Raw genomic sequence first — 11,293 nt, forward strand, 5'->3', positions numbered from 1 at the left:
AATAATTAATTGGATATTTCCTTCTATACTTTATAGCACGTAGCTATTTATTATTAGCATTATTCTTCCGACGTCTGATTTCTTTTTAATTATAGGAAATGCGTTTTTCTAGGGTACATAAACTTTTGGGATTGACTGTATAGCCAATACATCCTTAAGTAGTACAATGGGCGTGCACCGCGTGTAAAAATACACTTTTCCACGAAATCAAATGCGCGCCTTTCTAGAGCTTTACACGCTCGGTCTAGAAAACGTTTCGATCGATAGGAGACACCGTCTAGGAGCTACGAGCAAAGACGATCGCGGGGTTCAACGGGACGATCGAATCCCATCTTTCTCGGGTCCAGAACAGAGAAGGAAGTAGGCAAAGACTCGCTATTAAACGGAAATGAAAGGAAGAGGTCGGAGAACGATCCCTACTCTCTTCCACGAGCGTCACAGTATCTGGTGCATGACAGCTGCCGGGGTTGCTCAATCGAGGAAATATCAGGTTTCGTCTAGCTGCGAGCATTTCCACGATACGTTCACTAACACGCTTTTACGCGATTCGAGAGCGACAGTTCGAACTTTCGATGCCGTCTGCCCATTGACGATCACTCGATCCGCGGTTACCAGATTTCTTTCAATTAAAAAAAATACCACCGATTCGTCGACTTCTCGTCAGCCGGCGATCCCGTGACATCGGTTCGCACTTCCAGCTGGCAATTTCGTTGCTAAACGCTTACCCTTCGTCTACAGTTCTACGTTTCCTTCGTTCGTACGTCCGGGACGTACAAACAGGAATGCAGATAAAAGTGCAACAATCGTGCACGTGTTTCCCGAGGCGAAGGGGTCAGCGTGGATAAAAATCAGAAGTTGCACCCGATGAATCTCTTTTTCTTTTATTAATTTCCGCCGGCAAGAGAGCGTTGCGAGCGAGCGAATCAAACTTATCTTTGGAACGAATCTAAGGAGCCCGCGATGCACGCAACACGCACGTGCGTAACGACGGCTAATGCAACTTCTTCGGTTCTCTTTTTTTTTCACTCGACAGTAAACGGCTCGTGTTTGTCCGATAGCTCGGTAAGGAGTCGCGTCATCGTCGATGAATCAATTGAATTTAATAACCGAGTCGTGTCGCGGAGGAAACTCGGGCAAAATACTATCGCTGCTACGTGTTTCCGCGTATTCATTGCTGATTCATTGACACGGTTCTTCGAATGATAACTCTCAACTTATATTCGAGGAAGCTCGGTATTGAAAAACGTTTGACAAGTCGGAACCGAGCGTGCATCGCCGAGCCTGTTTGCCTGTTTTTGCTGCAGCGATCTGAGGCGCGATCCTCGTCACGTTTGTGACGCGTCAGCTTCGACGATGAAGTCTAGCTGGACGTGCAGACGGCTTTTTCTGCACATGGTTGCACCGCGGTGTTGATCGTGTTAATTTGGAGTCGTACAAGATCGAATCGAGGGGTCGTAATTTCTCATTTGAATTCAAGTAGCAATTTGGCAGTTACGACGGTCGGCTTAATAAGAAATAAAGCAATCAAGGCTCTCGACGAGACTCACCTTCTCCTTGTCCTTCTCCTTTTCCGTCGCGTCGTCTTTATCCTTGTCTTTATCATCGGCCACGTCCGTGTGAGGCGCTATGCCATTGGTAGTGGGTTTCGTGTCGGTCTCCTCGATCCTTTCCAGTTTGCCGTCACCAGGTGCGGCGTTGTCACCGACACCTCCTTCGGCGGCCAGACCCTCCTTCTTCGGCGTCGTCGTTATGTCCACGGACCTTCTGCTCTGTCTCGCGCCCATCTTGCCTCTTTTTCTCTTTGCCTTCTGTCTCACCTGTCCCGTTCGCGCTTTCCTGGATGCCGTGTGATCAGGTGTCGCGCGTCCAATATAACTGACCTGCAATCAACGGGCGAAAGTGAACACGGAATGCTCGCAACGGAGGGGAAAGCTTATCAGCTCTTATCGATTCGCGAAACAGGTTGACATAAAACGTTACGCGCTGCATAGAATTCCGGATCGATCCATGCATTCCGATCCGAGAATTATCAATCGCGCACGTGTAAATACGAGCGTAATAAAAAAAAACGATTGTAGACTCGGCCGTGACGGGCAGACCTTTCATACGTTCGTGGAAAGAATTGACGAATACCAGTTGCATTCTCACGCACGCGATTAGACAGAGGCCGTTGGCTAATAGAGAAACGCGCGGTTTCCCGGGAAGGGAATCGCAGAGGCCGCGTTTACGACTTCATCTGGATGAAACGCGACCCGCCAGCATCGCCGGCAGTGCATCGGTATGCGGGTGATAGACGCGGTTGTCTGACTTTCGCGCGCGCGGAGCTTCTCAATTCGCAGGTGCAGCGAGGAGGAGATTCCGCGCGACGAAAACCTTCGCGCGCGCGCGCTTTTTTCGCTACCATACACGGCTGGCGAAAGAAATCGCCGGCCGTCGATGAATAATATATGAACTGGCCGCGTGCGAGACAAAGAGAAAGGTTCGACAGCGACACGCTTCGCGAGAAAGGAATTCCTCGCGAATTAAATACCGAGGCTGACCGTGTTAACGGGGGAAAAATCATTTCTCTCGCGTTGTTCATGCTACTGTCAGACGATTATAGATCTGCTCGCTGACACAAATTGAACAGCGAGGCTGGCCGTGTCAAACGGGAAATTAGTTATTTCGCATCGTAACGCGCAGGAGAGTGTAACGGACGCTCGGACCATAACGGGAAAGTTCGGTCGTTTCTTAACGACAGGCGTGAATCATTCATTGATTCAAGGAAAAACTGTTCGGGAGACAAAGGCGACAAAGATACAGAAATAAGGGGTCTCTATGAGAGCGGTAAGTGCCTCTAATTATCGTCGCAGGGAGTAGACTGCCGTTAAAGAGACGTTGGTTAACGGTAAGGCGAACGTTTCTCTCACGATGTCGGAGGAAGCGAGCCGTTGTTTCAACGAAACCGGGAAAAACTGGCGCGGCGAGGCCGAGCCGGACACGGCGCGGTTTATTCGCGTGTAAAACGCGTTTTAAAGAGCACGTGGCGTGGCGTGGCTACGCGCCGTTGGCCGTCTCGCGGATACACGCATCTTCGCGATCACCCAGCTCGGGAAGGCTGACCGAAATCCTGACTGTAAACAGAAAATGTAGAGTTTTTAGAAGTATTACTTGAACATCGACCGCAGTTTCAATCCTCAGCCAGTATCGAAAGGTGATTTAAATGTAATATTGAATTAAAATTGACGGTCCTACGTAAAAGTAAACGAACGATCGTGAATGAGCGTTTCCTGTATGCAAATGACGAGTGGAACGCGCGCCAGAAACGTAATCAGATGCGACGCGACGATTCGTAAGCGCGGTGTCTCGTCAACGGCGTGACGCCACGTTTTCACGGATTTTCAAATAGGCGGAAAGTAGGTACCGGCTTTCTGCTTTCTAACAATCTAGGCGGTTCGCGGACTATGTGCGGACGACTTAAAATTCGTAAAGGCGAAACCGATCGATCGCCATGGCGGGAGGAACGATATCTGATTGAACGTCGTTAATGATAAACGGTGTTGCGAGCTTCTATGAAACAGAAGTAATGCACAGACTCGAACGCCGCGTATCACCGTCGCTGAATAATGGCATTTGTCTCTGGCAGCCTATTCACGGTGCATTGCACTTTCGAGTCGCTACGTTACAACGCGCTTCAAAAGTTTCGAGCCGAACCGTCGCGGTCGCGACGATCATCGCTACTGTTCGAAAGATCTATGACGTATTTTATCTATTAAGGATAAACGTACCAATATTGTTTAAGCATATACCCTATACATCCTTAAAAAGAAGATACGCAATGCCTTGTCTTCTACGCATTTCGTTTTGCTAATATTTCGACGCACTTACTGTGCCATGTTTACTGGCTAGTCCTAATCTTAATCACTTTCTGACTCATTTCGTCTCTTTTGTCATACTTATTTAGAATTTTATGTATGTTTGTCTTTTTTCTTTTCTTCCTCTTTTATTTAATCTTACGTCTGTTATTGTTATTATATTTTTACTATATTATTTCTATTGTGTTATAATGGGCTATGCCCGTAAAATAAAGTATTATAATTATTATTATAAATAACGTCCGGTCCTGAGATTGGGAAGTCTGTTCGAGATCGAATTTGACGAATTTATCTCAGATAACGAGAAAGCACCGAGGACATTGAAAAGCTCTTTCAGACTGGATATCTATTATCCATATCAGTGACTTGGATACTGCTCGATGGGGGAACGTTTCTTCCGACGCTATTATTCTTACGTAACAGAATAATGGGTCACAATGGCGACCCCGTCGAGTTCTCGGAACACCCCCGCAGCAACGAATTTTCCGAGCAAATTGGAGTGGCCGGCGTACAAAGGAACCACGGTCCGCTGGACGGGAGAAAACGCTATTAAAAGTTCCGCTTCATTTCGCTCGTGGTCCCGTGGAATTACGACAAACATTATCAACGTGATTATTAGCATTTACGCACAAATCGAGAGATACATTAAACGTGTTCAGAACCCTATTTTTCAACGAACAAAGAGATCAGTGAACCATTCGATCTTTCACATACAAAAATATAAGACGAAGAGGAAGCGTGTAATCAGTCTCCGTTCGTGTACCACGGCCGGGAAGAGGTTTGAAAAATATTTACTTCGTTTCATCCCTACGGAGTGCGACATATGCAAGAAGCGGGAGGGTAAAAAATAGCTTCGGCCTGGCCGAGGTACGTCGCGAGTACGTCCAGGCCGCGACACGTGTCGAACGATCGCCCGTGGGAAACCGGCGGAATCATACCCACAGGAAAAACGTAGTCTCTCCTCTCGTAACTCATTCTCGTACCTACGATTTATCTCTCGCTGACGCTGCTATATTTAGCGAACCGCGGCGACAGATAAAACGGTACGCAGTTGGGAAATTGCTTTCAACGGTGTCAGTCAAAAATTCGACCACGTATCCACGATTCCTGACGAACGTGCGTACGAATATGAAAGAAAGCTGCTAGCACTGATTGCTTCACCGATTCACGGTTTGGATCATCGATTCGACGACTCTTCGAGAAGGGAAGCAAACGAGAAATCGTGTCATCTCTCGTTTGATTCACCTGATAATGGATTCTTTTCGATGCCACTTTTTAATAAAACGCGAAACTTCGAAGTAATCCTGGTAAACGTTGCATCATAATTCGAGATAACGAGTTCGTAGCCTTGGCTGGCAAATGCCATGAAATTAATCTTAGTACGTTTGAGAAAAAAAAAACAGTAGATATAAACTGTACATAGCTTAAAATATCACAAGTCTTAACGTACTCGAGCTGTTACGACACGACGTTCGATTACACGTTTTGAATCTTGTGAAGAGAGGTGTAGATCCGAGGAACGGAATACATACCGAGATTTCTTTCTACAGATCCGCTCAATAGATTAATAAGCGCATTCAAGGGTCACTGCCGTCGTCGCCTATTACTGGCTCGACGACGAGAAGGCAAGATCGGCTCGGTCGACGTATGGGAACCGAATTCCTACGACGTCCGACGCTAATGAGGAAAATACGTCGCCGTTTATGCGATTTTAACGACATTATTGCTCAGAGGAGCGATTGCAGCCGAACGATGTTACGAGAGAGGCACGGGACGATTAAAAAGCTGAAAATAACGGCGAGATAACGATAACATTTTTAGCGTGTTTGCCCGGTGACTCACGGGCACCTCAATCGTTGATCGAACTTTCACGACGTCGATCCGCTGCCTCGGATTTTCCTTCGGAAAAGACGATCGTTCGGAGCAACGCGGCGTGTCGCGTTACGTCAAGGACACTAGACTCGCACGCTCGCATCCGTCGAGTCGTTAGCGGGAAGAAAAAACACGTATCTCTCGAATAAAAAAAAAAAGAATTGTGTAGCCGCGTGCACGAGAGCATGCTGCAGGCTCGTTTCCCACGCGGCGCACGCTAGTGTACACGCCCGATCAATCGGCCGTTATTTTCACTGGGCTAACACGCCTGATTCTAGCGGGGAGTTTGGCCGAATAATTCACGAAGAAAAGAGGACATCTGCTCACTCGAAATTGAGAATCACGAGGGCGGCAGAGAGCGAGCCGGCCCGTATTCGACGCGTGCGTCCCGCATGCGTGAAACCGGCACGGCGCACGTGCGTGTCTGCCGGTGAAAATCATCGGGAAGGGTGCAGAGGAAAACGTAGAATTTCTGCACGCTTCGTTTTCCTTTGCATACGCAAGTACGAACGAAAGGTTCCCTCTCAGTCATTTTTTCAAACGATCTCATTAAGAAACGTTCGAAAGAGACATTTTCTGATGAGGTGAGGTGGCGCGCACGTGCGTGCGTAGCGATGAAAATCGTGATCGTCGATGGCAAACAGGAAGGCTCGCCCTGCGAGGGTGCCAAAGGTGCGGCATACACGCAGGCTGCGCGCCGGCCGGCTGCGGTCGAAAATATACGCGTATCCGGAGTGAAATATAACGTGGATATCCATTTTTAGCACGCGTGCACCCTTCGGCTCGTGTAAACAGCCGTGGCTGCAAAGGGTGCAGCTACCGAATCCGAAAGACTCGTGTAAACACCGAGACAGGGAATAAGAATAGCGCGGATAACGAGAGCAAACTTCCGCGACGCATGAAAAGAGTCACGCGGGTTTGAGATAAATGTGCCGGCGCGAACGTTCGTAGAGGCGTTCGCGAGGCAAGGAGTTCGATCTCGAATTCAGCTGACGTTCCCTATCTGGGAAATCGCGATATCTCTGTATCGCGTGGTTCGAACCGCGACAGGGGGCACGGCCAGGCATCGAGAAGAAGAACCGGTTGAGCCGTAAGGCGTTTCGACCGGCGTGTAGTCGTCTGCCTAAGCAGTCGGAACAGCCTTTTCTTCGTTCTTGTGAACGAGAGAAAGGCAGATGTGGGCAAGTTAACGACCCGTTATCGCGCGGACTCGCTGTAGTTGAAACTGGTTGCTCGTCGATCGCCGAGGGAAAAAGACGTCGACGAGGCCAGGAAGGAGCGGCGGCGGTGCGTGGAATCGCGCGTCCAGACTCGGTCAAATGGCGAGCTTAACAGGTGCGCAACGAACGAACGAAAACCGTTTTGTACGGGAAAATGTCGGGACTTGGAGCGAACCAGTCAGGCCTTTCTCCGGCGACGATCGCTTCCGCGGAAGCCTTGACTGCGTTTTAAATGCGCGGCAGGTAGAGGCCTGCTATGCAAAATCGGCACAAAGGAGAGAGAGAAGAAGGGAGAGAACTGCAGACACGTCGCCGCTGTTCAAGGCACCCGGCGAGAGCGTGTCTCCTTTCTCCGTTCAGCCATGGTAACAGTGAACGCTAAATCCGCCGGACAAAGCCCCGGCAGCGAGGATTTCTCGACGCGTCTGTCGCCACGAGGGTCTCGAGAGAAAAACGGTCACCCACGGCTCGTGGATCGAGGAGGCGTGCAACGAAGCACGGGGGCCCGACCGATTGCGAGATCGCGATGGATCGCGATGGATCGTGCCCCGAGGGAAAGGTCACTGGTAGTCTCGAAATCGTGCGTACGGTCGATCGTTCAGGGGTTAATACCGACCCGATGGTGGGAGAAGGAATCAAGATGGCGTAACCGGCCGCTGCTCCCAACGATCCTTCGATCGGGAACGCGGCTCTTTCACCTTCTGATCGACGACGAACGCGAGATTTCTCGCGAGAGGAACGTTATTATTCTAGCAGACGGGGACCCGAGGGAGAGCGACCGTTGGGGCCGGAATCGAGAGCCGGCTCCGAGGTGCTCGCTATATCGATTGACGTTACCCATTTTCAAAATGGCGCGGGGGTACACTCGAAGAACCGCTGCGACGCTGCTACGTACGTTTCTCGACGTCGCGATAAAAAACCGTGCAGAATTCTGTGAAAGCTGATCGAACGAGGTGGTCCGTCGAAGGGACGCGGATCGAACCGACGTAACGCGAGAAGAAGTCGAAGACCGGCACACGCAACGTGTGCGCGCGTTTCCTCGTTACGCCACTTCGGAGTACTCACCGGGGTAGTCGAGGGTGTCGTGAGTGCCAAGAGCGACGGGACGAAATTGTCCTCCCTCGCGCAAGAAACACACTGGATATATTATTCCGAGAGGAGCGAAGAGGCGCGACGTCTAGACGAGGAGACGATATACTTTCGGCTGGAGCACACGAGCAGCCGGGCGGAGGAAACGAGCGGAGCACCCAAGGTGTTCACCCACAGGATTCGCAGACTTTTTTTAGCGGGAGCGCGTTCGCGAACTCATCCACTTGGCTCGGTAACGCGCGACCGACTGGCGAGAGAAGCGGAGGGGAAGCCGGCGTCCGTCTGTCGGTCCGTCTGTCTGTCCGTCCCGACCGTCTTTCTGTCACCAGCGTATCGCTCGCCTCGCCTCGCCTCGCTCGCTCGCTCGCTACCAGCTCCTCGCTTCTACCCCGTCCTTCTCTGTCGAACGCGCGCGCGCTTTCGCTCGCTCTTTCGCGCTCTCTTACCCTCGTACCCCGCCGGTACCCTCGTTCCTTACTCTCTTTTTCCACTCGGGCTCTTCGGCTCCGAAAGTCCCTCTCCTTTTTACCCGACTTCTCGTTCGCGTGTACAGAGGTGCCCGCTTCTACCCCGCACGCTTTCTATCCCCGACGGTTCCTCGAACTGCCCATTAACCGTGGAACATCGTGATTACTATACCAGATAAGCTTTCACTGCCACTCGACGTGTCTCGACCCACCCGCGGGCCAACGAGCTCGACGAAGCACTCGACGGTTCCCGAAAAACCTCCCGAGGATCACACCGAGCGGGCACCGCTCTCACACTTTTACTTCCGAGTCACAGGAATACGCCGGGCTCGTTAGTTTCACAACCTCGCCGTGAGAAAAATCGGCGCGAACTCACCCCCGGTACCGAAGAGTAGCGTGACCAAGCCGCAGACGATGATCGCAGTTTCCCCGGACTACATGGAGCTAATGATCGATCGTTTCCTTTGTTCCCGCCGAACGGAGTTTCGGCCGCGCACTCCTCTCTCTTTGTCCCGAGGAAACCGAGCGTACGAGCGCGCACAAATCGAACGAAAAGAGAAACACCTCGAAGTACCGCGCGTATCTCGTTGTTACGTGGGTCTCTCGTATATACCCGTTCACTCTTTTCACCTGACCTCCGCACCGTTCGACCGTCGGAGAAAGAATGAGCTCCGGGCCAGACGGGAGGCAGGAACGTACAGGCCGAGCCCGGCACCCAGGGACTCGGATATGGTGGCAGCCCTGCTTCCAGCTCGCCAAGGGTATGGGGGTTCCAGGGCGGGGTCCTCTCGCGAAGGGCTCCCTGGCCGCTTCCGAAGGAAACTACGAATTTCAGGGTCACCTCTCTTCCGAGTACCACTGCCCTCCCAATGACCCGTCGATCATCCGATAATTGACACGATTACGAGACGACGTACTTCATCGAAAGGGTCTGCGATCGATACACGAGCAAAGACGTTGCCTCTGATCGTCGATCGTCTTTCCTTTATCCCCTCAATTTGTCCTCCGCCAGAGTGGAACGATAGCGAGAGAGATCGATGCGATCAATATTAATTCCAACGACGAGAGAACATCGATCGCTTGTCTACTAACGCTCGTCGAGAACCACTGTTTTTAATTTAATTCCTACGGGTTTCGCTTTAATTGTACTCCAATCGCACGTCGCGGAGGGTAACGACCTACGGCAACATGTTTTGTCCGAATTCAACGAGTGGGAGGGAAATCGATCCGCGGTAGAATCGCGAATTTACGGGCAATGAGTAACGTTCGACGCACAGCCGCAACCGCTGCTTTTTGTTCCAACGTATTACCTACGTATTATACATATATGCGACGTAACGTGTAATGCTCAGATCACACGTTAATACGCGGTATTCATTTTCTTAATGCCACGTCGATAAGACGCGAGGAATTTATTCGAGGGTGAGAGCAAAGAAGAATGATAACACGACTCTGGAGCAATACTCTGATGTCTCGCAATCTCTCTGGCCGTTTAGACTATGGTGGTCGTTAGAGCGAAACAAAGTACGCGTATACCTGCTGCTGCCGCTCGCCCACAAGCCTTTCGCCTTTCGTCGCGGTGACTAATGCGAAAAGCCTGAGCAGAGGAGGAAACACGGTGACTCTCGGACTGGTAGAGAGAGAGAGAGAGAGAGAGAGGGAGAGATAGGGAGTTAGATAATAGTTCGGCACGTCCGGAATTTCGGAATTCCGGCTAGACACCGAGCACTCGCTTCGACGAACGTTCAACTCTCTCGCTCGTTCTCCAGAGACTTCGATGCGTCGCTTTTAACCGAAAGCTTCGCAGAAAATACCGGATCATCGCCCAGATCTCTGACAGATGATATCGCATCAACGATTTGCAACACGTTAACGCTAGCCAGGTTCCTTTATGTTCGACGCCGTCGCGTCGAGGCCATCGATTTCCGAACCACCCAGAACTTGGAAATCTCGCGGATGTTTATCGATCTCTCCGGTAGCTATCGCCCACTCCGAAGGAAAACTGATCCTCGCGCGGTATGCGTAAGCTCCGATCGGCTCGACGGCGTTTCGTCTACCGGAAATCGGTTATCGATAAGCCGCGTTACGATTCCTCGGCTGGCTAGAAAATATGCACCGGCGCGTGTACTTATTTCGATTCGAACCGAGGCTAGAAACAGGCTGGCAACTAATCTTGAAATACGCGATGGAGAGCAGGAAGGGTACAAATTGTTGCAAACGATTCTCGGTAGCCGGGGTGGTTACTCGCTCGAAACGGTAACTCCGCGACTACGAATTGCTCGTAACGATATAGCTTCAGGAGAGCGTTGCTCCTGGCTGCAAACGAGTTAATGGAGGCAGAAGCGATAGACAAGGTAATATCACGCGGAAGGAGTCGAAACCGCATCGAATGACATAACTGGGAACACGGGAGCACTGTATATCCTGAGACTCGGCATAATGCCTTTCCACGAATTAATGGAAATCGATTTTAGCACCGCGCGACTCTGCGCTCGCCTCCGCGCTAGATTCGTTCGTATTAAGGATGTATTGGCTATACAGTCAATCCCAAAAGTCTATGCACTTTAGAAGTGCAGTTTTTAAAAAGAAATCAGACGTCGGAAGAACCTTGCTAATAATAAACCACAAAAAAAAATTTTCGATTTTTCCGAGATTTTTCCAAGGGGTACCCCTTCAATTTCTTTCAAATTTTCGTTTTTGGCCAATAACTCCCAAACCGTTGGACATACGGGAAAATTGCACTGGACCTTTCTTGTAGAGGGCGACGAGATCTACAATTTCCATATAAAAG

The 11,293-nt window shown here is 50.5% G+C and overlaps 1 protein-coding gene across 4 annotated transcripts in view; it reads right to left on the reverse strand.

Moving 5' to 3' along the window:
* Positions 1–11,293, reverse strand: part of LOC108631962 (calphotin) — a 57,157-nt gene that overhangs the window by 25,135 nt on the left and 20,729 nt on the right. For 2 of the 4 annotated variants that reach the window (XM_018036227.2, XM_026819247.1), the window contains exon 2: positions 1,548–1,880. In XM_018036227.2, the coding sequence (XP_017891716.1) occupies positions 1,548–1,784 (237 nt within the window). In that variant the 5' untranslated portion in view covers positions 1,785–1,880. Of the gene's footprint in view, positions 1–1,547; positions 1,881–8,011; positions 8,333–8,878; positions 9,071–11,293 lie in introns of those variants that run through there. The other 2 variants (XM_018036225.2, XM_018036226.2) reach the window with 2 other exon arrangements.

The sequence above is a fragment of the Ceratina calcarata genome, unplaced genomic scaffold (genome assembly GCF_001652005.2).
Source record: "Ceratina calcarata isolate Rehan_Ccalc_2016 unplaced genomic scaffold, ASM165200v1 scaffold98.2, whole genome shotgun sequence".
Taxonomy (NCBI): Eukaryota; Metazoa; Arthropoda; class Insecta; order Hymenoptera; family Apidae; genus Ceratina; species Ceratina calcarata.